Source organism: Bombina bombina, chromosome 1 (genome assembly GCF_027579735.1).
Source record: "Bombina bombina isolate aBomBom1 chromosome 1, aBomBom1.pri, whole genome shotgun sequence".
NCBI lineage: Eukaryota > Metazoa > Chordata > Amphibia > Anura > Bombinatoridae > Bombina > Bombina bombina.
The window spans coordinates 1,559,794,970-1,559,822,550 of NC_069499.1; the positions used below are offsets into that span (position 1 = coordinate 1,559,794,970).

General features: G+C 41.7%; 1 protein-coding gene across 1 annotated transcript in view; it reads left to right on the forward strand.

Moving 5' to 3' along the window:
• Positions 1-367: 367 nt before the first annotated feature.
• The window catches only part of METTL23 (methyltransferase like 23), a 38,366-nt gene continuing 11,152 nt past the window's right edge, over positions 368-27,581 (forward strand). Inside the window, exons 1-3 of the mRNA XM_053709545.1 lie at positions 368-950; positions 4,310-4,547; positions 4,628-4,712. Of these exons, the coding sequence (XP_053565520.1) occupies positions 867-950; positions 4,310-4,547; positions 4,628-4,712 (407 nt within the window). The 5' untranslated portion in view covers positions 368-866. The remainder of the gene's footprint in view (positions 951-4,309; positions 4,548-4,627; positions 4,713-27,581) is intronic.

Below are 27,581 nucleotides of genomic sequence, written 5' to 3' on the forward strand. Positions count from 1 at the left end.
ATGAATCTCTACGACCGATAACAGAGAACCTTATGAAATAGACCCCGTAGAAGGAGATCACTGCATTCAAATAGGCAATACTCTCCTCACATCCCTCTGACATTCACTGCACGCTGAGAGGAAAACCGGGCTCCAACTTGCTGCGGAGCGCATATCAACGTAGAATCTAGCACAAACTTACTTCACCACCTCCCTTGGAGGCAAAGTTTGTAAAACTGATTTGTGGGTGTGGTGAGGGGTGTATTTATAGGCATTTTAAGGTTTGGGAAACTTTGCCCCTCCTGGTAGGAATGTATATCCCATACGTCACTAGCTCATGGACTCTTGCTAATTACATGAAAGAAATGGCCTTGTCCTTAAGGGGTTAAAATGAGAGGATAAGATGTGTTAGAGACATTCTGGTGTAAAAATGAAACACTCATTTCATTAGAGAATTTTATTTTTAAACCATTTTTCTGTCTTTGAGTTTAACACTTTGCAGGGTCCAAACCACAGGGAAAGTTAACTACAAACAGCATTTTATTTTTCACACTAGATTGTTCTTTTTGTCTAGCATCATCAATCTTTGTTAGCTGAGCTAGTGGCAGATATTGTTCTCTGATATATTTGGTGCAAAATGAGCACAATTTTTCTTTTCTCATGCGTGACTCGTCAATACTGTGTTAGAATTATTGGCATATGGCCAATTTTAGAAGAATTTGCTTCAGGTGTAGCTGGCTCTGGGTTTAGCCCTTGGGCTGTGAGCGAGGGTTTTATCACTTTGCAGGAAGGGAGCTGACACAAATGTAATCTGTTTATAGTAAACACCTGTAAGTTTACAAAGCATTATCCGGTTTGTGTTCCAGGTGCTTGATCCCCAGTACGGTATGTATGTGTGGCCGTGCGCTGTCGTGCTTGCTCAGTATTTGTGGTTTCACCGGCAAACTCTCCCTAACAAGAGGATTCTGGAGGTAATTCAACTGTTATAAAACCAGTAAATATATCAACCAGTGGCAACACATTTATTTCAGAGAAAAGCCATTCGTATAATTTCCAGAGCTATTACTTCCCTTTCTCCTGAGATTTAAAGGCACATCAGCGAGATCATGAGATTTTATGAAACTTTATGAAACTTTTCAAGTCAATTCTGTTTACAGGTTTACTTCATTCTCTTGGTATCCTTTGTTGAAAAACACTGCTAGCTGGTGATTTGTGGATATACACACATGCCTCTCGTTATTAGCTCCCAATATTGCATTGCTGCTCTGGAGCTATCTTTAACTATGTGTTTAACCTTGTTGCAATGATTAAACGTGCATTTTACAATAACTTAAATATAAAATATTAGAAAGATTTTTGCACTTTATAATCTTGAGGAAAAAAAAGATAAAGCTTACTATTTTGTCTTAGCGAATAGGATATTTTAAATATACCTCCTTTGTCCCAACCTTTTACACCTGGGGTGCCCAACCAACCCTGTCTTTGTCCATACCTCCTTAATCACGGGTTCCTAACCTACCCCCGTTTTGTCCCTACATCAGATGTGCTCAACCTACCCCTCCTTTGTCTCAGCTTCTTAATCAGGGGTACCTAACCTACCCCTCCTTGGTCTCAGCTCCTTAATCAGGGGTACCTAACCTACCCCTCCTTTGTCTCATCTTCTTAATCAGGGGTACCTAACCTACCCCTCCTTGATCTCAGCTCCTTAATCAGGGGTACCTAACCTACCCCTCCTTTGTTTCAGCTCCTTAATAAGGGGTACCTAACCTACCCCTCCTTTGTTTCAGCTCCTTAATCAGGGGTACCTAACCTACCCCTCCTTTGTTTCAGCTCCTTAATCAGGGGTACCTAACCTACCCCTCCTTTGTCTCAGCTCCTTAATCAGGGGTACCTAACCTACCCCTCCTTTGTCTCAGCTCCTTAATCAGGGGTACCTAACCTACCCCTCCTTTGTCTCAGCTCCTTAATCAGGGGTACCTAACCTACCCCTCCTTTGTTTGAGCTCCTTAATCTGAGGTGCCTAACCTACCCCTCCTTTGTTTCAGCTCCTTAATCTGAGGTGCCTAACCTACCCCTCCTTTGTCTCAGCTCCTTAATCAGGGATACCTAACCTACCCCTCCTTTGTCTCAGCTCCTTAATCAGGGGTACCTAACCTACCCCTCCTTTGTCTCAGCTTCTTAATCAGGGGTACCTAACCTACCCCTCCTTTGTTTCAGCTCCTTAATCAGGGGTACCTAACCTACCCCTCCTTGGTCTCAGCTCCTTAATCAGGGGTACCTAACCTACCCCTCCTTGGTCTCAGCTCCTTAATCAGGGGTACCTAACCTACCCCTCCTTGGTCTCAGCTCCTTAATCAGGGGTACCTAACCTACCCCTCCTTTGTCTCAGCTCCTTAATCAGGGGTACCTAACCTACCCCTCTTTTGTTTCAGCTCCTTAATCAGGGGTACCTAACCTACCCCACCCCTCCTTTGTCTCAGCTTCTTAATCAGGGGTACCTAACCTACCCCTCCTTGGTCTCAGCTCCTTAATCAGGGGTACCTAACCTACCCCTCCTTTGTTTCAGCTCCTTAATCAGGGGTACCTAACCTACCCCTCCTTGGTCTCAGCTCCTTAATCAGGGGTACCTAACCTACCCCTCCTTTGTTTCAGCTCCTTAATCAGGGGTACCTAACCTACCCCTCCTTTGTCTCAGCTCCTTAATCAGGGGTACCTAACCTGCCCCTCCTTTGTCTCAGCTTCTTAATCAGGGGTACCTAACCTACAGCTCCTTAATCAGGGGTACCTAACCTACCCCTCCTTTGTTTCAGCTCCTTAATCAGGGGTACCTAACCTACCCCTCCTTGGTCTCAGCTCCTTAATCAGGGGTACCTAACGTACCCCTCCTTTGTTTCAGCTCCTTAATCAGGGGTACCTAACCTACCCCTCTTTTGTTTCAGCTCCTTAATCAGGGGTACCTAACCTACCCCTCTCCTTTGTCTCAGCTTCTTAATCAGGGGTACCTAACCTACCCCTCCTTGGTCTCAGCTCCTTAATCAGGGGTACCTAACCTACCCCTCCTTTGTTTCAGCTCCTTAATCAGGGGTACCTAACCTACCCCTCCTTGGTCTCAGCTCCTTAATCAGGGGTAACTAACCTACCCCTCCTTTGTTTCAGCTCCTTAATCAGGGGTACCTAACCTACCCCTCCTTTGTTTCAGCTCCTTAATCAGGGGTACCTAACCTACCCCTCCTTTGTTTCAGCTCCTTAATCTGAGGTGCCTAATTTACCCCTCCTTTGTTTCAGCTCCTTAATCTGAGGTGCCTAACCTACTCCCGTTTTGTCCCTACCTACTACATCAGAGGTGCCCAACCTACCCCACCCTTTGTTCCTACATCAGAGGTGCCCAACCTACCCCCGTTTTGTCCCTACCTCCTATATCAATGGTGCCCAACCTACCCAACCCTTAGTTCCTACATCAGGGGTACCTAACCTACCCTGCATTGTCCCTACCTCCTATATCAGTGGTGCCCAACCTACCCCACGCTTTGTTACTACATCAGGGGTGCCCAACCTACCCCCATTTTGTCCCTACCTCCTATATCAATGGTGCCCAACCTACCCCACCCTTAGTTCCTACATCAGGGGTACCTAACCTACCCCTGCATTGTCCCTACCTCCTATATCAGTGGTGCCCAACCTACCCCACCCTTTGTTCCTACATCAGAGGTGCCCAACCTACCCCCGTTTTGTCCCTACCTCCTATATCAATGGTGCCCAACCTACCCCACCCTTTGTTCCTACATCAGGGGTGCCTAACCTATCCCAACTTTGTTGCTACTTTCTACAATAGGGGTGTCTAACCTACACCTAACTTATATCAAATACAAAATGTAACTTGCATGATACAGATAGAACATGCAGTTATAAACAACTTTTCATATTACTTCTGTTATCAAATGGTGTGCAGTCTTTTTATGTGCACACTTTCTGAAGATGTGCAAGAGTATAGTGTATACATAAGGCTCTGTGATTGGCTATTGCTGTCACATGGTACAGGGGGCATGGAAATAGGACATTTTTAAATTTGTCAGAAAGAAAATCTACTACTCAATTTGAATTAAAAGTGTGATTACATTGTATTGTATTATGCACTTATTGGTTATTTAATTCTGGTGTATGTAATGGCCCTTTAAATAAATGTACACTGTACCACATTTTCCATTATTTTTCTACTGCTAGCATCTTCATAACAAAATGTCTTAATAAAGAAACACAGGCGTGTGTGTTAATAAGTAGTTTTTCTAATGTTTGAGGTTTATCCTAGGAATATATTTTTATTCTTCTCTAGGTTGGAGCGGGTGTGAGCCTACCCGGTGTACTGGCTGCTAAGTGTGGTGCCAAAGTTATCTTGTCTGATTCAGCGACGTTACCCCAGTGTTTACACAACTGCCATCAAAGTTGCAAAGCCAACAATATTGATGGTGTAAAAGTTATTGGATTAACTTGGGGTGAGATATCTCCTGATCTGATCGCACTACCACCCGTTGATATTATTCTGGCATCTGATGTCTTCTATGAGCCAGAAGGTAAGCTTAAAAAGAAACCGAAGAAGGAAAAAAAAAAATCATAAAAATAAAACCAATGTGTTATCTTCCTTTCTCGTTAGATTTTGAAGACGTTTTGGTAACTGTGCGTTTTTTGATGGAAAGAAATGCTGATGCCCAGTTTTGGACAACATACCAAGTCAGAAGGTAACGATTCACTTATGTTCCATGTTATTGGTTTCATTTTTTTTATCTGAGATTATTTTGCTACTGATCAGTCTGTACATGAAGGGAAATAAAACCCCAACATTCTTTTGTGATTCAGACAGAGAATACAATTAAAACAAGGTTTCCAATTTACTTCTATTATCAAATGTGCTTTGTTCCCATGGTATTCTTTGTTGAAGAGATACCTAGGTAAGTGTCTGTAGCACTACATGACAGGAAATAGTGCTGCCCTCTAGTGTGCTTGCAAATGGTTAATGTTCTTGCAAAACTGCTGCCTTATAGTGCATCAGATACATGCACGCTCGGGAGTTTATGTCCATGCTTTTCAACAAAAGATACAGAGAGAGCAAAGAAAAATTGATAATAGAAATAGCTTAGAAAGTTGCTGCTCTATCTGAATAGTAAAATAAACATTTTGGGTTTCGTGTCCCTTTAATAAATAAAATAGGCCTGCAGCCTTCACAGTATGCCATTACGTGGGGTTATATAGTTTTATACAAATTTAAATAATATGTGACAAATATTCCTCTTATTTTAGTTTCTATTTATTTTATCAGACACCGATTTAGTTCCTGGTTTGCTCGTATGTCCCAACTGGACTACTGCAGGCTAATAACCTTCCCATCACTTGTTGCACCTCATTAAGACTCCTAATCTGTATCTCACTGTTATTTGTATATTTTCATTAAAGGGACACTGTACCCAAAATGTTTCTTTCGTGATTCAGATTGAGCATGAAATTTTAAGCAACTTTCTAATTTACTCCTATTACCAAATTTTCTTCATTCTCTTGGTATCTTTATTTGAAATGCAAAAATGTAAGTTTAGATGCCGGCCAATTTTTGGTGAACAACCTGGGTTGTCCTTGCTGATTGGTGGATAAATTCATCCACCAATAAAAAAGTGCTGTCCAGAGTACTGAAACAAAAAAAAAAGCTTAGATGCCTTCTTTTTAAAATGATGATAGCTTCAGAACGAAGAAAAATTGATAATAGGAGTAAATTAGAAAGTTGCTTAAAATTGCATGCTCTCTCTGAATTACAAAAGAAAAAATTTGGGTTCAGTGTCCCTTTAACACGTTGGTGCTAACTGGTCATTTTCATGAAAAATCCTAAACTTGCTTAAAGGGACATTAATAAAATACTTTGAGACTGTAATATAATAATGTATAATTTTTGGTAAAAACAGAAAGTACTAGGGAGCGCTTAAATAAAGCTGAAGTGTATCATAAACGGATAAGAGACCAACAAAATATATATAAATAAATATTCACTATTCAAACTAACAACTGCAGAAGATTAACTGTAAGAGTAGAATTGACAGTGAATACAAATAAACCTAAAAAATATCTTGCGCAAATAATATAAAAAAACAAAATTTATGCTTACCTGATAAATTCATTTCTCCTGTAGTGTGGTCAGTCCACGGGTCATCATTACTTCTGGGATATTATCTCCTCCCCTACAGGAAGTGCAAGAGGATTCACCCAGCAGAGCTGCTATATAGCTCCTCCCCTCTACGTCACCTCCAGTCATTCGACCAAAGGACCAACGAGAAAGGAGAAGCCCAAGGGTGTAGTGGTGACTGGAGTATAATCCAAAAAAATGTTTAGCCTGCCATAAAAAACAGGGCGGGCCGTGGACTGACCACACTACAGGAGAAATGAATTTATCAGGTAAGCATAAATTTTGTTTTCTCCTGTTAAGTGTGGTCAGTCCACGGGTCATCATTACTTCTGGGATACCAATACCAAAGCAAAAGTACACGGATGACGGGAGGGACAGGCAGGCTCTTTATACGGAGGGAACCACTGCCTGAAGAACCTTTCTCCCAAAAACAGCCTCCGAAGAAGCAAAAGTGTCAAATTTGTAAAATTTGGAAAAAGTATGAAGAGAAGACCAAGTTGCAGCCTTGCAAATCTGTTCAACAGAAGCCTCATTCTTAAAGGCCCAAGTGGAAGCCACAGCTCTAGTAGAATGAGCTGTAATTCTTTCAGGAGGCTGCTGTCCAGCAGTCTCATAGGCTAATCGTATTATGCTACGAAGCCAAAAAGAGAGAGAGGTAGCCGAAGCTTTTTGACCTCTCCTCTGACCAGAATAAACGACAAACAGGGAAGACGTTTGACGAAAATCCTTAGTTGCCTGTAGATAAAATTTCAGGGCACGGACTACATCTAGATTGTGTAGCAGACGTTCCTTCTTCGAGGAAGGATTAGGACACAAAGATGGAACAACAATCTCTTGATTGATATTCCTGTTAGTGACCACCTTAGGTAGGAACCCAGGTTTAGTACGCAGAACTACCTTGTCTGAATGAAAAATCAGATAAGGAGAATCACAATGTAAGGCAGATAACTCAGAAACTCTTCGAGCCGAGGAAATAGCCATTAAAAACAGAACTTTCCAAGATAACAACTTGATATCAATGGAATGAAGGGGTTCAAACTGAACACCCTGTAAAACATTAAGAACTAAGTTCAAACTCCATGGCGGAGCAACAGTTTTAAACACAGGCTTGATCCTAGCTAAAGCCTGACAAAAAGCTTGAACGTCCGGAACTTCTGACAGACGTTTCTGTAAAAGAATGGACAGAGCTGAAATCTGTCCCTTTAAAGAACTAGCGGATAACCCCTTTTCTAAACCTTCTTGTAGAAAAGACAATATCCTTGGAATCCTAACCTTACTCCATGAGTAACTCTTGGATTCGCACCAATATAAATATTTACGCCATATTTTATGGTAAATCCTTCTGGTAACAGGCTTCCTAGCCTGTATTAAGGTATCAATAACTGGCTCAGAAAAACCACGTTTTGATAAAATCAAGCGTTCAATTTCCAAGCAGTCAGCTTCAGAGAAGTTAGATTTTGATGTTTGAATGGACCCTGGATCAGAAGGTCCTGTTTCAGAGGTAGAGACCAAGGCGGACAGGATGACATGTCCACTAGATCTGCATACCAAGTCCTGCGTGGCCATGCAGGTGCTATTAGAATCACTGATGCTCTCTCCTGTTTGATTCTGGCAATCAATCGAGGAAGCATCGGGAAGGGTGGAAACACATAAGCCATCCCGAAGGTCCAAGGTGCTGTCAAAGCATCTATCAGAACCGCTCCCGGATCCCTGGATCTGGACCCGTAGCGAGGAAGCTTGGCGTTCTGACGAGACGCCATGAGATCTATCTCTGGTTTGCCCCAACGTCGAAGTATCTGGGCAAAGACCTCCGGATGAAGTTCCCACTCCCCCGGATGAAAAGTCTGACGACTTAAGAAATCCGCCTCCCAGTTCTCCACTCCCGGGATGTGGATTGCAGACAGGTGGCAAGAGTGAGACTCTGCCCAGCGAATTATCTTTGATACTTCCATCATTGCTAGGGAGCTTCTTGTCCCTCCCTGATGGTTGATGTAAGCTACAGTCGTGATGTTGTCCGACTGAAACCTGATGAACCCCCGAGTTGTTAACTGGGGCCAAGCCAGAAGGGCATTGAGAACTGCTCTCAATTCCAGAATGTTTATTGGAAGGAGACTCTCCTCCTGATTCCATAGTCCCTGAGCCTTCAGAGAATTCCAGACAGCGCCCCAACCTAGTAGGCTGGCGTCTGTTGTTACAATTGTCCAGTCTGGCCTGCTGAATGGCATCCCCCTGGACAGGTGTGGCCGATAAAGCCACCATAGAAGAGAATTTCTGGTCTCTTGATTCAGATTCAGAGTGGGGGACAAATCTGAGTAATCCCCATTCCACTGACTTAGCATGCACAATTGCAGCGGTCTGAGATGTAGGCGTGCAAAAGGTACTATATCCATTGCCGCTACCATTAAGCCGATCACCTCCATGCATTGAGCTACTGACGGGTGTTGAATGGAATGAAGGACACGGCATGCATTTTGAAGTTTTGTTAACCTGTCTTCTGTCAGATAAATCTTCATTTCTACAGAATCTATCAGAGTCCCTAAGAAGGGAACTCTTGTGAGTGGAAAGAGAGAACTCTTCTTTTCGTTCACCTTCCATCCATGTGACCTTAGAAATGCCAGTACTAACTCTGTATGAGACTTGGCAGTTTGAAAGCTTGAAGCTTGTATCAGAATGTCGTCTAGGTACGGAGCTACCGAAATTCCTCGCGGTCTTAGTACCGCCAGAAGAGTACCCAGAACCTTTGTGAGGATTCTTGGAGCCGTAGCCAATCCGAATGGAAGAGCTACAAACTGGTAATGCCTGTCTAGAAAGGCAAACCTTAGATACCGGTAATGACTTCTGTGAATCGGTATGTGAAGGTAAGCATCCTTTAAATCCACTGTGGTCATGTACTGACCCTCTTGGATCATGGGCAAAATTGTTCGAATAGTTTCCATCTTGAACGATGGAACTCTTAGGAATTTGTTTAGGATCTTTAAATCCAAGATTGGCCTGAAAGTTCCCTCTTTTTTGGGAACTACAAACAGATTTGAGTAAAACCCTTGTCCTTGTTCCGACCGCGGAACTGGATGGATCACTCCCATTAATAAAAGATCTTGTACGCAGCGTAGGAACGCTTCTTTCTTTATTTGGTTTGTTGACAACCTTGACAGATGAAATCTCCCTCTTGGGGGAGAGGATTTGAAGTCCAGAAGGTATCCCTGAGATATGATCTCTAACGCCCAGGGATCCTGAACATCTCTTGCCCAAGCCTGGGCGAAGAGAGAAAGTCTGCCCCCTACTAGATCCGGTCCCGGATCGGGGGCCCTCGATTCATGCTGTCTTAGGGGCAGCAGCAGGTTTCCTGGCCTGCTTGCCCTTGTTCCAGGACTGGTTAGGTTTCCAGCCTTGTCTGTAGCGAGCAACAGCTCCTTCCTGTTTTGGTGCAGAGGAAGTTGATGCTGTTCCTGCTCTGAAATTACGAAAGGAACGAAAATTAGACTGTCTAGCCCTAGGTTTGGCTTTGTCCTGAGGCAGGGCATGACCTTTACCTCCTGTAATGTCAGCGATAATCTCTTTCAACCCGGGCCCGAATAAGGTCTGCCCTTTGAAAGGTATATTATCGGCATAACTCTCCCCTCGTTGTTAGGTGAAATATGTTCAGTTTGTACAGATTGACCTTTATTTAAAGTAACATCAATACAATTAGTACATAAATTTCTATTGGGCTCCACTTTGGCATTAGCACATATAGCACATGTTCTGTTTGGATCAGAACCGTCACCCACAGAATGAAGTTCTCCGTCCTCATGTTCTGCCACCTGTGACGCAGTGTCTGACATGGCCCTAATATTATCAGCGCACTCTGTTCTCACCCCAGAGTGATCACGCTTGCCTCTAAGTTCTGGTAATTTAGCCAAAACTTCAGTCATAACAGTAGCCATATCCTGTAATGTGATTTGAAATGGCCGCCCAGATGTACTCGGCGCTACAATATCACGCACCTCCCGAGCGGGAGATGCAGGTACTGACACGTGAGGCGAGTTAGCCACAGTCCTCTCACACATCCTATCTATTCGTTGGGTGCAAGAGAATGACTGGGGGTGACGTAGAGGGGAGGAGCTATATAGCAGCTCTGCTGGGTGAATCCTCTTGCACTTCCTGTAGGGGAGGAGATAATATCCCAGAAGTAATGATGACCCGTGGACTGACCACACTTAACAGGAGAAATACAATACTATAAAAGAAGGTGCCGATTACATAGAGAACAATGTTATTTAATAATTGCAGTAAAAAATTAATTAAAACATATATAGCACATATAGCACAGTAGTAGGTCGACCTAGTACAATATCTAGTACAATATACAATAAATCTCAACTTTGTGTAAAACAGATTCAAAATTGATCAAAAAGATGCAAATTGTGACAAACATATAAGTCAAAACAGAAATATATGATACATTGGGTAACTAGAATAAATATCTCTGTACATAGTTCGGCTATGAAATCTGTATGGGTTATCCCAACAGGATATGTGTAGGAAAAGTTCAGATATAAATCCTAATTGGAGCCCAGAAAATGGCCGAGTTGCTGTCCTTTGACCGTATCTTTAACAGCGTGAGACCTTGACAGTGTGAGGATCCTCCTACAAGGAGGAGATAGGAGTTTCTTTTAGTGTAATATCAAGCAACGTAATAAAAATCGATATCTGTACTCACAGTTCAAACTGTTATTAATGGCATCGGACACACAGTACTCCGGTCATACTACCAAGATGGAGTTCCAACAGAACATATGTATTCGGTAGCCCTAATGTCGGGCAGAGTGTCCTGATTGTTTGTCGGGGTTGGTATATGACCTAAATGTAATACCTCTATGGAATGGGCGAAACTGGCTACAGATAATTCTAATGGGTCAGATTGTATGCAACAAATCTAAAAACCCTTAGATCCGCCTTCGCCAGTATTATTTTTCCACAAATTTGAGTTTAAATGCCAGATTCCAATATATCTATATAACACATTTCAAATGGTGTTCTTTTTCAAGCTTGAGACTCCATTGAGAAGCAACAGGTTTAAACACAGGCCTGATTCTGACCAGGGCCTGAACATATGGTAAGTCGGTCAAACGTTTATGTAATGGAACAGAAAGGGCAGAAATCTGACCCTTCAGGCAACTGACTGACAAACCCTTCTCCAGACCCTCCTGGAGAAAGGACATAATACGGGCAACTCTCACTTTACGCCAAGGAAAACCCAGAGATTTGCACCAGTATGTGCACCAAACCTTATGGTATGTCTTGCAAGTTACCGGCTTACGAGCCTGGATCAAGGTGTCAATAACCTTTTCAGAAAAACCTTGTCTAGACAAGACTAGGCGTTCAATCTCCATGCAGTCAGCTTCAGAGAATCTAGATTTGGATGTAGAAAAGGACCCTGAAGTAGAAGGTCCTTCCTCAGTGGTAATTTCCACGGGGAAGAGGACGACATCCTCACTAGGTCCGCAAACCAAATTCTGCGAGGCCAGGCTAGAGCAATTAGAATTACAGAAGCCTGCTCCTGTTTGATATGGGCTATCACCCGAGGCAGGAGGGCAAACGGTAGAAAAAGGTACATCAGACGGAAAATCCAAGGTACCGCTAGAGCGTCCACAAGAAAAGCTTGCGGATCCCTTGATCTCGATCCGTATCTGGGTAGCTTGGAATTTAGACGAGACGCCATCAGATCCAACTCCAAGACTCTCCACCTGAGAGTTATCAACCTCCGGATGAAAAACCCACTCCTTTGGGTGAAACGTCTGCCTGCTCAGGAAATCTGCCTCCCAGTTGTCCACACCTGGTATATGAATGGCAGAATGAGGCAGTTGTGAGATTCCGCCCACTGAAGGATGCGAGACACCTCATTCATCACTAAGGAACTCCTTGTTCCTCCCTGATGGTTGATATAGGCCACTGATGTGATGTTGTCCGATTGAAATCTGATAAACCGGACCGAACTCAGATGAGGCCAATCTATCAGGGCATTGAAAATTGCTCTTAATTCTAAGATATTTATTAGAAGAGCAGATTCCACCTGAGTCCAGGTTCCCTGAGCTCTTAAGGGGACCCCAAACTGCTCCCCAGCCAGAAAGGCTGGCATCCATAGTCATGATTTCCCAGGATGGTCTCAGGAAGCATGGGCCTTGGGACAGATGATCCTGAGAGAGTCACCAAGACAGAGAGTCTCCCGTCATGTTGTATAGGACTATCCTCTGAGAGAGGTCTGAATGGTCTCCGTTCCATTGTCTGAGCTTGCATAACTGTAGAGGTCTCAGATGGAAACGAGCAAAAGGAATAATGTCCTTAGAAGCCACCATGAGACCAAGTACTTCCATACCCCGAGCCACGGAGGGTCAGACAGGTGACTGAAGAGAGAGACTGGCAGAAAAAAGTTTGGTTTTTCTGACTTCCCTTAAGAAAATCTTCATTGAGATTGAGTCTATGATCGGCCCCTTAAAACAGACCCTGGTACTTGGCACCAAGGGACTCTTGTCCAGGTTCACCATCCACCCGTGAGAGTGGAGAATCAACAGAGAATCCGTATGGGATCTTGCTAAATGAAAGGATGGCACCAGGTAAGGCGCAACCACAATTCCTTGAGACCTGGCTATTGCCAAAAGAGCCCCTGGAACCTTTATAAAGATTCAGGGAGCTGTAGACAAGGCCGAAAGGCAGGGCTACAAATTAGAAGTGTTTGTCCAGGAAGGCAAACCGTAGGAATTGAAACTTATCCTTTTGCATAGGAACATGAAGGTAAGAGTCCTTCAGGTCAATGGTGGTCATGTACTGACCGTCCTGAACTAAATAGAAAATATAGCGGATAGTCTCCATTTTGAAGTAGAGAACCTTGAGAAATTTGTTGAGGCACTTCAGATCCAGAATAGGTCGAAATGTTCCCTCCTTCTTGGGAACTATGAACAAGTTGGAAAAGAATCGTCGACCCTGTTCTGCCCAAGGGACAGGAACGATCACTCCTAGAGAAGAGAGATCCCTAATGCAGTTTAAAAATGCCTCTCTTTTCTCCTGGTTTGCTGATAATCTTGACAGGAGAAATCTGCCTCTCGGAGGGCGAGATTTTAAGCCTATCTTGTATCCCTGAAAGACCACTTCCACAGCCCAAGGATCTGGAACATCGCAAATCCAGGCCTCTTGAAAAAGAAAAAGTCTGCCCCCTACTTGATCCAGTCTCGGATTGGGGGCGAACCCTTCATGCTGATTTGTTCTCAGAGGAAGGCTTCTTGGACTGCTTGCCCTTATTCCAAGGTTGGTTGGATCTCCAGGAGGGCTTGGTCTGTTTAACCCCTTAATGACAACTGACGTACCAGGTACGTCATGCATTAACAAGCAGTTAATGACAATAGACGTACCTGGTACGTCAGTTGTCTAACAGAGTGCTGGAAGTGATCACAACCACTTCCAGCAGCTCTGAGGGTATTGCAGTGATGCCTCGATATGGAGGCATCCTGCAATACCCCTTTACAAGCTTCCGATGCAGAGAGAGCCACTCTGTGGCCCTCTCTGCACTGGTAGCGATGGTGCCGATTGACCGGGTGAGAGGAGGGAGCGTGTGTGCGCGTGCACGATGCGCGCGCGTGCACGCATTAGCCACACTGACACCAATGAAGTTAGGAAGGGGGAAAAAAAGTTAAAAAAATTTTTATTCCATATAAAAGGATCTGGGAGGGGGTGGGGGTATTGTGGGGGGGCTGCTACACTACAGAAATAATAAAAAATAAAAATAAAAGTTAAAAATAAAATTAAAATACTTTGGTTTGTGGGGCCAAACTGGGTACTGGCAGACAGCTGCCAGTACCCAAGATGGCGGTAATTAGGTAGGGGAGAGGGTTAGAGAGCTGGAGGGGGGGATCAGGGAGGTTGGTGCTAAGGAAGGGGTTCATCACAACTAAAATATTTTATTATTTTTATTTAAAAAAAAACAAAAAAAACTTATTTAGTACTGGCAGACTTTCTGCCAGTACTTAAGATGGCGGGAACAATTGTGGGGTGGGGGAGGGAAGAGAGCTGTTTGGGAGGGATCAGGGGGTGGGATGTGTCAGGTGGGAGGCTGATCTCTAAAATTAACCCTGCAAGCTCCTTACAAGCTACCTAATTTAACCCCTTCACTGCTGGGCATAATTCACGTGTGGTGCGCAGCAGCAATTAGCGGCCTTCTAATTACCAAAAAGCAACGCCAAAGCCATATAAGTCTGCTATTTCTGAACAAAGGGGATCCCAGAGAAGCTTTTACAACAATTTCTGCCATAATAACACAAGCTGTTTGTAAATAATTTCAGTGAGAAACCTAAAATTGTGAAAAATGTAAAGTTTTTTTTTTTATTTGCTCGCATTTGGCGGTGAAATGGTGGCATAAAATATACCAAAATGGGCCTAGATCAATACTTGGGGTTGTCTACTACACTACACTAAAGCTAAAATTAACACTACAAGCTCCCTAATTAACCCCTTCACTCCTGGACATAAAACACGTGTGGTGCGCAGCGGCATTTAGCGGCCTTCTAATTACCAAAACGCAACCACAAAGCCATATAAGTCTGTTATTTCTGAAAAAGGGGATCCCAGAGAAGAATTTACAACCATTTGTGCCATAATTGCAGAAGCTGTTTATAAATAATTTCAGTGGGAAACCTAAAGTTTGTGACAAAATTTGTGAAAAAGTGAACTTTTTTTTTTTTTTTTATCGCATTTGGCGGTGAAATGGTGGCATGAAATATACCAAAATGGGCCTAGATCAATACTTTGGGATGTCTTCTAAAACAAAATATATACATGTCAAGGGATATTCAGGTATTCCTGACAGATATCAGGGTTCCAAAGTAACTAGCGCTAATTTTGAAAAAAAGTGGTTTGGAAATAGTAAAGTGCTACTTGTATTTATTGCCCCATAAATTGCAAAAAAAGCAAAGAACGTGCAAACATTGGGTATTTCTAAACTCAGGACAAAATTTATAAACTATTTAGCATCAGTGTTTTTTGGTGATTGTAGATGTGTAACAGATTTTGGGGGTCAAAGTTAGAAAAAGTGTGTTTTTTTTCCATTTTTTCCTCATATTTTATCATTTTTTTTTAGTAAATTATAAGATATGATGAAAATAATGGTATCTTTAGAAAGTCCATTTAATGGCGAGAAAAACGGTATATAATATGTGTGGGTACAGTAAACGAGTAAGAGGAAAATTACAGCTAAACGCAAACACTGCAGAAATGTAAAAATAGCCATTGTCATTAAGGGTAAGAAAATTGAAAAATGGTCCGGTCATTAAGGGGTTAAAGGGACATGAAACCCAAAATTTTTCTTTTATGATTTTTAGCAACTTTCCAATTTACTCCTATTATTTAATTTGCTTCATTCTCTTGTTATGCTTTGCTAAAAGGTTTATCTATGAAAGCTCAGGAGCAGCAGAGAATATAGGTTCTAGCTGCTGATTGGTCGCTGCATATATATACCAATTGTCATTGGCTCACCCATGTGTTTAGTTAGAAACTAGTAGTGCATTGCTGCTCCTTCAACAAATGATACCAAGAGAATAAAACAAATTAAATAATATAAGTAAATTAGAAAGTTGTTGAAAATTGTATTCTCTATCTGAATCATAAAAGAACATTTTTGGGTTTCATGTCCCTTTAAGCTTGGAAGAAGAAGAGGATTTCTGTCCCTTGAAATTGCACCCTTTCCACCAATGACAGTCGAGATGATGTCAGGTCTTCCCCTTAAAAGGGAGAGACAGATCTAGACTTGGAAACCATGTCCGCCGACCAAACTTTAATCACAATGCTCTGCTAGAAAGAATGGCAAGACAAAGTCTTTGCACTCAGACGGACAACCTGCATACTGGCATCACAAATGAAGGTATTAGCCAATTTTAAAGCTTTGATCCTGTCTTGGATCTCCTCCATTGTAGTCTCCTCCAAAATTAATTCAGATAAAGAGTTGCACCAATAAGAGGCCGCACCTGCTACTGCTGCTAAACTAGCAATGGTTGCCATAGCAGCCCATGGTGAAGAAATACCCCTCCCGTTTCCTATCCATAGGGTCCTTAAAAGAGGTACTGTCTTCTAGAGCAGTGTTTCTCAACCGTTTTATAGCAAGTACCCCTGTAGGCATACACTTGTTTTACTCCAACTGTAGCAGAAATATTATTAATACTTTACATGAGCAAAAATGGAATTTGTGCATTACTTGGTTTTACAAGCTTGCATCAGATATCTTAAAGGGACACTGAACCCAAATTATTTCATCCGTGATTCAGATAGAACATGCAATTTTAAGCAACTTTCTAATTTACTCCTATTATCAATTTTTCTTCGTTCTCTTGCTATCTTTATTTGAAAAAACATAATTTATGTAAAAACTTACCTGATAAATTCATTTCTTTCATATTAGCAAGAGTCCATGAGCTAGTGACGTATGGGATATACATTCCTACCAGGAGGGGCAAAGTTTCCCAAACCTCAAAATGCCTATAAATACACCCCTCACCACACCCACAAATCAGTTTAACGTATAGCCAAGAAGTGGGGTGATAAGAAAAAAGTGCGAAAGCATAAAAAATAAGGAATTGGAATAATTGTGCTTTTTACAAAAAAATCATAACCACCACAAAAAAGGGTGGGCCTCATGGACTCTTGCTAATATGAAAGAAATGAATTTATCAGGTAAGTTCTTACATAAATTATGTTTTCTTTCATGTAATTAGCAAGAGTCCATGAGCTAGTGACGTATGGGATAATGACTACCCAAGATGTGGATCTTCCACGCAAAAGTCACTAGAGAGGGAGGGATAAAATAAAGACAGCCAATTCCGCTGAAAATAATCCACACCCAAAATAAAGTTTAAATCTTATAATGAAAAAAACTGAAATTATAAGCAGAAGAATCAAACTGAAACAGCTGCCTGAAGTACTTTTCTACCAAAAACTGCTTCAGAAGAAGAAAACACATCAAAATGGTAGAATTTAGTAAAAGTATGCAAAGAAGACCAAGTTGCTGCTTTGCAAATCTGATCAACCGAAGCTTCATTCCTAAACGCCCAGGAAGTAGAAACTGACCTAGTAGAATGAGCTGTAATCCTTTGAGGCGGAGTTTTACCCGACTCGACATAAGCATGATGAATTAAAGATTTCAACCAAGATGCCAAAGAAATGGCAGAGGCCTTCTGACCTTTCCTAGAACCGGAAAAGATAACAAATAGACTAGAAGTCTTTCGGAAAGTCTTAGTAGCTTCAACATAATATTTCAAAGCTCTAACTACATCCAAAGAATGCAATGATCTCTCCTTAGAATTCTTAGGATTAGGACATAATGAAGGAACCACAATTTCTCTACTAATGTTGTTAGAATTCACAACCTTAGGTAAAAATTTAAAAGAAGTTCGCAACACCGCCTTATCCTGATGAAAAATCAGAAAAGGAGACTCACAAGAAAGAGCAGACAATTCAGAAACTCTTCTAGCAGAAGAGATGACCAAAAGAAACAAAACTTTCCAAGAAAGTAATTTAATGTCCAATGAATGCATAGGTTCAAACGGAGGAGCTTGAAGAGCCCCCAGAACCAAATTCAAACTCCAAGGAGGAGAAATTGACTTAATGACAGGTTTTATACGAACCAAAGCTTGTACAAAACAATGAATATCAGGAAGATTAGCAATCTTTCTGTGAAAAAGAACAGAAAGAGCAGAGATTTGTCCTTTCAAGGAACTCGCAGACAAACCTTTATCCAAACCATCCTGAAGAAACTGTAAAATTCTCGGAATTTTAAAAGAATGCCAGGAAAAATGATGAGAAAGACACCAAGAAATGTAAGTCTTCCGGACTCTATAATATATCTTCCTAGATACGGATTTACGAGCCTGTAACATAGTATTAATCACAGAGTCAGAGAAACCTCTTTGACTAAGAATCAAGCGTTCAATCTCCATACCTTTTAAATTTAAGGATTTGAGATCCTGATGGAAAAAAGGACCTTGCGACAGAAGGTCTGGTCTTAACGGAAGAGTCCACGGTTGGCAAGAGGCCATCCGGACAGGATCCGCATACCAAAACCTGTGAGGCCATGCTGGAGCTACCAGCAGAACAAACGAGCATTCCTTCAGAATCTTGGAGATTACTCTTGGAAGAAGAACTAGAGGCGGAAAGATATAGGCAGGATGATACTTCCAAGGAAGTGACAATGCATCCACTGCTTCCGCTTGAGGATCCCTGGATCTGGACAGATCAGATAAAACGAGGATTGAGTCCTTGTTGAGGTGCGCAAATATGAGATGCAAAACACATAAACCAAAACCAGTCTCGGGGGAGGCAAGGTAATACCACACCGCAGGCCACCCGATCTGACGGCAGCACTCCCAAAAGTAGGATAATGGCAGATATCTGTAGAAGCAGAGAACAGAGAGAGGCGCCTTATGGGACAGTATCGTAGTGTCGCTAATATGCAGATAGAGGCAGACAGCACACACAGGTGGAAGAATACTCACAAGTGAGGCGGCATAAACGTATGCCAAACTAGACAGGACGGAACCTTAGTCGCCCGCCAGACGGTCCAATGGGAGAAAGACTCTCACGTTCCAGTGGTCCAATCCGCTACGGCGGACAAAGGCAGACGTCAGGTGCCCACAGCGTCTGTGGGAGGATCAATGGCTCAGAGTCCTTAGACGTCTCCTCCCATTTACTTCCTGTGGAGCTGTAGCTGGACACGGCCAGAGCACTGAGAGATATCAGGTATTGATGTAACTGGAGTGAATAAGGGAACCTTCTTCCTGAGCACAGACATTGCAGCCTGTTATCAGCATGAACTCATATGTGTTAGTGTGGAGCAATATTCTATCACTTGCACTAAGGACTCTCTCTGTTCTCTGCTTCTACAGATATCTGGACAGATACCTGGGAAGTTTCTTGTTTAGATGAGAGGCCATCAGATCTATTTCTGGAAGTCCCCACATTTGAACAATCTGAATAAATACCTCTGGGTGAAGAGACCATTCGCCCGGATGTAACGTTTGGCGACTGAGATAATCCGCTTCCCAATTGTCTATACCTGGGATATGAACCGCAGAAACTAGACAGGAGCTGGATTCCGCCCATACCAGTATTCGAGATACTTCTTTCATAGCCAGAGGACTGTGAGTCCCTCCTTGATGATTGATGTATGCCACAGTTGTGACATTGTCTGTCTGAAAACAAATGAACGATTCTCTCTTAGAAGAGGCCATGACTGAAGAGCTCTGAAAATTGCACGGAGTTCCAAAATATTGATTGGTAATCTCACCTCCTGAGATTCCCAAACCCCTTGTGCTGTCAGAGACCCCCAAACAGCTCCCCAACCTGTCAGACTTGCATCTGTTGAAATTACAGTCCAGGTCGGAAGAACAAAAGAAGCCCCCTGAACTAAACGATGGTGATCTGTCCACCACGTCAGAGAGTGTCGTACAATCGGTTTTAAAGATATTATTTGAGATATCTTTGTGTAATCCCTGCACCACTGGTTCAGCATACAGAGCTGAAGAGGTCGCATGTGAAAACGAGCAAAGGGGATCGCGTCCGATGCAGCAGTCATAAGACCTAGAATTTCCATGCATAAGGCTACCGAAGGGAATTATTGTGATTGAAGGTTTCGACAAGCTGAGATCAATTTTAGACGTCTCTTGTCTGTCAGAGACAGAGACATGGACGCTGAATCTATCTGGAAACCTAAAAAGGTTACCCTTGTCTGAGGAATCAATGAACTTTTTGGTAAATTAATCCTCCAACCATGATCTTGAAGAAACAACACAAGTCGATTCGTATGAGATTCTGCTAAATGTGAAGACTGAGCAAGTACCAAGATATCGTCCAAATAAGGAAATACCACAATACCCTGTTCTCTGATTACAGACAGAAGGGCACCGAGAACCTTTGTAAAAATTCTTGGAGCTGTTGCTAGGCCAAACGGCAGAGCCACAAACTGGTAATGCTTGTTTAGGAAAGAGAATCTCAGAAACTGATAGTGATCTGGATGAATCGGAATATGCAGCTATGCATCCTGTAAATCTATTGTGGACATATAATGCCCTTGCTGAACGAAAGGCAGGATAGTCCTTATAGTTACCATCTTGAATGTTGGTATCCTTACATAACGATTCAATATTTTTAGATCCAGAACTGGTCTGAAGGAATTCTCCTTCTTTGGAACAATGAAGAGATTTGAATAAAACCCCAGCCCCTGTTCCAGAACTGGAACTGGCATAATTACTCCAGCCAACTCTAGATCTGAAACACATTTCAGAAATGCTTGAGCCTTCGCTGGATTTACTGGGACACGGGAAAGAAAAAATCTCTTTGCAGGAGGCCTTATTTTGAAGCCAATTCTGTACCCTTCTGAAACAATGTTTTGAATCCAAAGATATTGAATTGATCCAAATTTCTTTGAAAAAACGTAATCTGCCCCCTACCAGCTGGGCTGGAATGAGGGCCGCACCTTCATGTGGACTTGGGAGCTGGCTTTGGTTTTCTAAAAGGCTTGGATTTATTCCAGACTGGAGATGGTTTCCAAACTGACACCGCTCCTGTGGGCGAAGGATCAGGCTTTTGTTCCTTATTGTGACGAAAGGAACGAAAACGATTATTAGACCTAAATTTACCTTTAGATTTTTTATCCTGTGGTAAAAAAGTTCCTTTCCCTCCAGTAACAGTTGAGATAATAGAATCCAACTGAGAACCAAATAATTTATTATCCTGGAAGGAAAGGGAAAGCAAAGTTGACTTAGAAGACATCAGCATTCCAAGTTTTAGGCCATAAAGCTCTTCTAGCTAAAATAGCTAGAGACATATACCTGACATCAACTCTAATGATATCAAAGATGGCATCACAAATAAAGTTATTAGCATGTTGAAGAAGATTAACAATGCTATGAGAATTATGATCTGTTACTTGTTGCGCTAAAGCTTCTAACCAAAAAGTTGAAGCTGCAGCAACATCCGCTAAAGATATAGCAGGTCTAAGAAGATTACCCGAACATAAGTAAGCTTTTCTTAGAAAGGATTCAATCTTCCTATCTAAAGGATCCTTAAAGGAAGTACTATCTGCCGTAGGAATAGTAGTACGTTTAGCAAGAGTAGAGACAGCCCCATCAACCTTAGGGATTTTGTCCCAAAATTCTAATCTGTCAGATGGCACAGGATATAATTGCTTAAAACGTTTAGAAGGAGTAAATGAATTACCCAAATTATTCCATTCCCTGGGGTTTACTTCAGAAATAGCATCAGTGACAGGAAAAACTTCTGGAATAACTACAGGAGATTTAAAAACCTTATCTAAACGTTTAGATTTAGTATCAAGAGGACCAGAATCCTCTATTTCTAATGCAATTAAGACCTCTTTAAGTAAAGAACGAATAAATTCGATTTTGAATAAATATGAAGATTTATCAGCATCAACCTCTGAAACAGAATCCTCTGAACCAGAGGAACCACTATCAGAATCAGAATGATGATGTTCATTTAAAAATTCATCAGAAAAATGAGAAATTTTAAAAGACCTTTTACGTTTACTAGAAGGGGGAATAACAGACATAGCCTTTTTAATGGATTTAGAAACAAAATCTCTTATGTTAACAGGAACACTCTGAGTATTAGATGTTGACGGAACCGCAACAGGTAATGTAACATTACTAAAGGAAATATTATCTGCATTAACAAGTTTGTCATGACATTCATTACAAACAACAGCTGGAGGAACAGATACCACAAGTTTACAACAGATACACTTAACTTTGGTAGATCCAGCACCAGGCAGCGTTTTTCCAGAAGTATCTTCTGACTCAGTGTCAATCTGGGACATCTTGCAATATGTAATAGAAAAAACAACATATAAAGCAAAATTGATCAAATTCCTTAAATGACAGTTTCAGGAATGGGAAAGAATGCCAGTGAACAAGCTTCTAGCAACCAGAAGCAATAAATAATGTGGAGACAAAAGTGACGCCCATATTTTTTAGCGCCAAAAAAGACGCCCACATTATTTGGCGCCTAAATGCTTTTGGCGCCAAAAATGACGCCACATCCGGAACGCCGACACTTTTGGTGCAAAAAAAGTCAAAAAAATGACGCAACTTCCGGCGACACGTATGACGCCGGAAACAGAAATATTTTTTTTTTGCGCCAAAAAAGTCAGTGCCAAAAATGACGCAATAAAATGAAGCATTTTCAGCCCCCGCGAGCCTAACAGCCCACAGGAAAAAAGTCAAATTTTAAGGTAAGAAAATTTTTTTTTATTTATTCATATGCATTATCCCAAATATGAAACTGTCTGAAATAAGGAACGTTGAACATCCTGAGTCAAGACAAATAAATGTTTGAATACATATATTTAGAACTTTATAAACAAAGTGCCCAACCATAGCTTAGAGTGTCACAGAAAATAAGACTTACTTACCCCAGGACACTCATCTACATGTAGTAGAAAGCCAAACCAGTACTGAAACGAGAATCAGCAGAGGTAATGGTATATATAAGAGTATATCGTCGATCTGAAAAGGGAGGTAAGAGATGAATCTCTACGACCGATAACAGAGAACCTTATGAAATAGACCCCGTAGAAGGAGATCACTGCATTCAATAGGCAATACTCTCCTCACATCCCTCTGACATTCACTGCACGCTGAGAGGAAAACCGGGCTCCAACCTGCTGCGGAGCGCATATCAACGTAGAATCTAGCACAAACTTACTTCACCACCTCCCTTGGAGGCAAAGTTTGTAAAACTGATTTGTGGGTGTGGTGAGGGGTGTATTTATAGGCATTTTGAGGTTTGGGAAACTTTGCCCCTCCTGGTAGGAATGTATATCCCATACGTCACTAGCTCATGGACTCTTGCTAATTACATGAAAGAAATAAGGCATCTAAACTTTTTTTCTTGGTTTAGAACTGTGGACAGCACTTTTTTATTGGTGAATGAATGCATTCACCAATCAACAAGGACAACCCAGGTTGTTCACCAAAAATGGGCCGGCATCTAAACTTACATTCTTGCATTTCAAATAAAGATACCAAGAGAATAAAGAAAATTTGGTAATAGGAGTAAATTAGAAAGTTGCTTAAAATTTCATGCTCTATTTGAATCGCGAAAGAAAAAATTTGGGTTCAGTGTCCCTTTAATGAAGGAAATATATAGGAATCTGATTTATTTTGTTTTCTGAAATTTAATATTTTTCAGTATTACAATTTTGAAAACACAGATATAGTCCATTGATAGTATTAATTATATGCAATTAATGTGCTTCTTACAGTAAAACAAGGAAAATAAACTCTTCTTCATGATGAGAAAACTAATATTTATTGTACCATCTTTTTATTTTTAATAACCATTTCATATACAGTTTATCTGGCACACTTCTGTATGATGCACTTTACCTATTTCACAGTGGCACATTTATCTGGCACTTGTCTTTGTGACACTTGGTCACAGTAATGCTTTTTCACAGTTCATATCACTGAAGATCAACTCCAGCCCTCATATCTCATTAAGGTGAATCAGTGATTGAGCAGTGGTTCAACCTAGTCAGAGAAATACTCAAGCTCTGCCCTGTTAGGAGTGCTCAAGGGTAGAAATGAGAAACCGCTTTCTTTGATATGTCATGTTTGCAATAGCTACGTCAGGAAAAAAAAATGAAGGCCAATCCCTGGAGTACCCCTTGCCAATGCCCCAAGTACCTCAAGGGGTACACGTACTACAGGTTGTGAAACTAGGCTCTAGAGGAATCGTAGTTCTTTTAGCTTAACCCCTTAATGACCGAGGACGTGCAGGGTACGTCCTCAAAAAAAAGGCAGTTAACGCCTGAGGACGTACCCTGCACGTCCTCGGTGTGGAAAGCAGCTGGAAGCGATCCTGCTCGCTTCCAGCTGCTTTCCGGTTATTGCAGTGATGCCTCGATATGGAGGCATCCTGCAATAACCTCACATGGCCATCCGATGCAGAGAGAGCCACTTTGTGGCCCTCTCTGCACCGGACATCGATGGCCGGTATCGTTGGTGGGTGGGAGCCGAATTGGGAGGCGGGTGGGCGGCCATCGGTGTGCCGCGTGATGTCACGGGGGGCGGGATCGGGGGCGTGACCGCCAGGGGCGCGCACGGGCGCGCGCGCGTGCACGGAGGGTGGCGGGCGGGCGCGTGCACGGGGCGGGAGCGGGTGGGAACCGCTACACTACGGAAAAGTATTTAATAAAACCTGGCTAATCATGTTTGTGCAAAAGCACAAAAAACGATCGTGGAGGGGTGGGGGGGTTGGTTTGTGTGTGGGGAAGCTACACTACAGAAAATTTCAAAAAATTAAAAAAACAAACCATTTTTTTTCTTCTAAACTGGGTACTGGCAGACAGCTGCCAGTACCCAAGATGGCGCCCATTAAGTTAGAGTGGGAGGGGATAGAGCTGTTTGGGGGGGGGATCAGTGAGGTTGGGGGCTAAGGGGGGATAGTACACAGCAGCATATGTAAATATGCTTAAAAAAATCATTAAAAAAAAATATATATAGCTTTTATTTTAGTACTGGCAGACTTTCTGCCAGTACTTAAGATGGCGGGGACAATTGTGGGGTGGGGGAGGGAAGAGAGCTGTTTGGGAGGGATCAGGGGGTCTGATGTTTTAGGTGGGAGGCTGAGCTCTACACTAAATCTAATATTAACCCTGCAAGCTCCCTACAAGCTACCTAATTAACCCCTTCACTGCTAGCCATAATACACGTGTGATGCGCAGCGGCATTTAGCGGCCTTCTAAATACCAAAAAGCAACGCCAAAGCCATATATGTCTGCTATTTCTGAACAAAGGGGATCCCAGAGAAGCATTTACAACCATTTGTGCCATAACTGCACAAGCTGTTTGTAAATGATTTCAGTGAGAAACCTAAAATTGTGAAATATTTTACGTTTTTTTTAATTTGATCGCATTTGGCGGTGAAATGGTGGCATGAAATATACCAAAATGGGCCTAGATCAATACTTGGGGTTGTCTACTACACTACACTAAAGCTAAAATTAACCCTACAAGCTCCCTACATGCTCCCTAATTAACCCCTTCACTGCTGGGCATAATACACGTGTGGTGCGCAGTGGCATTTAGTGGCATTCTAATTACCAAAAAGCAACACCAAAGCCATATAAGTCTGCTATTTCTGAACAAAGGGGATCACAGAGAAGAATTTACAACCATTTGTGCCATAATTGCACAAACTATTTGTAAATAATTTCAGTGAGAAACCTAAAGTTTGTGAAAAAAATTGTGAAAAAGTGAACGATTTTTTTTATTTGATCGCATTTGGCGGTGAAATGGTGGCATGAAATATACCAAAATTGGCCTAGATCAATACTTTGGGTTGTCTACTAAAAAAAAATATATACATGTCAATGGATATTCAGGGATTCCTGAAAGATATTAGTGTTCTAATGTAACTAGCGCTAATTTTGAAAAAAAAGTGGTTTGCAAATAGCAAAGTGCTACTTGTATTTATGGCCCTATAACTTACAAAAAAAGCAAAGAAGATGTAAACATTGGGTATTTCTAAACTCAGGACAAAATTTAGAAACTATTTAGCATAGGTGTTTTTTGGTGGTTGTAGATATGTAACAGATTTTGGGGGTCAAAGTTAAAAAAAGTGGTTTTTTTTTCAATTTTTCCTCATATTTTATAATTTTTTTATAGTAAATTATAAGATATGATGAAAATAATGGTATCTTTTGAAAGTCCATTTAATGGCGAGAAAAACGGTATATAATATGTGTGGGTACAGTAAATGAGTAAGAGGAAAATTACAGCTAAACACAAACACCGCAAAAATGTAAAAATAGCCTTGGTCCCAAACGGACAGAAAATGGAAAAGTGCTGCGGTCATTAAGGGGTTAATTGGATATAGCTCCATCCACCTTAGGAACAGTCCGCCAAAGCTCCCTCACAGAATCTGCAACAAGAAACATTTTGTTGAACACCGGAGATGGGGAAAAGGGGTTTTCCCACTCCTGGGAAATAATGTCCAACATACTATCTGGAACAGGAAATGCTTCCGCCGATCTAGGTTTGACATAAAAAACTCTATTCAGTTTATTAACCTAAGGAGTTTCAGTGACTGTAGATTCCGAATCCTCCAGAGTAGCCAAAATAATCGGAGGTGCTCAAGCTTAACCTCTTAAGGACATATGACGGAATTTTTCCGTCATAAAACAATTGAGCAAACTGAAAGCTGTGTCCTTAAAGGGTTAAATCTAAAATGAATCTCCTCTGAATCTGCCGTACTAACTACAACAGATTTAGAAAGATCATCTCCAGATAATTGAGATAAACTGACCAAAGCAGTTTTGGCGCTATCAGATATTCCTGATTTAGAAGAAATATTCTTAGATTTTCTCTTTCTCTTACCTGAGATAGGTAAGGCACTCAGAGCCACAGAAACCGCTGGGATAAGCTGCTCTGCAAACTCTCCTGGTAACCCCCCCCCCCCCAGGTACAGACAGAGTGGAGCCGCTGGAGAAAGTTGAGGCATGTCTAGAGGCAGAAGGCTCTGAAGGGTTAAGGTTTTTTAGAATAGCAGAATCTTTAGTCTTGAACTGTAACATGTAATGGCAAAAAAATAAAAATGTAATGAAAAGCTTGTTAGAAAATTTGTATCCAAATAAAATTTGCACCTCTATCCCCCCCAGCCGTTGCTGAAGTTTTCTCACCACCTTGGTAACGTATTTATAAGAGTCGTTGCACAACAGGGAGTTCCATTAGAACCAATACAAGCGGAAGAAGGCGACGCGCGATCACGTGACCGCACCAAGAAATAAGAAGTGCGACATATTAAAAGCACGCAAATACGCTGCGCTCATAAACTACATTCTGTCTAATAAAGAGCCTTAACGAAAAAGCCACCTCAGTCATAAAATATTAATAAAGTGTTTGTACACAAACACCCTCAAATAAACCCTTATGACAGCCTCATAACTATCAGCCAGATGTTTATAGCAGGATTGTTTATCTTCTCTCTATAAGAACAAACAGTGCCCTAAGCATACTGCCCAAATGAATCCCCAACAGGAAAGGATTACTATATTTCACCCACAAACTCCTTGTCATTATATGGGAAGGGGATTAACCCCCAATGTGCCAGAGCCTTCTTTCCTGTAAAAAGAAAAAGCACTTACCTTGGAGTCTCAGTGGGGTAGACACAGAAAACCAGGTCTGACAGATCTAGACGACTTCTGACAGGGACCTGGAGAAGAAAGAAAAGCAGAGTAACCAACCCTGGTTTTCTATATAGGGGTTAGCATAAATCGTTGGAGTAGAAGCAAGGACTACCCCACAAACCTCCAACAGCCACCATAACTCTTAGTGAAGAGGATTACATGGACACATAAAATAAGCTAACAATGTAACTATCTTAACATTGCTATATTCCACAAAAC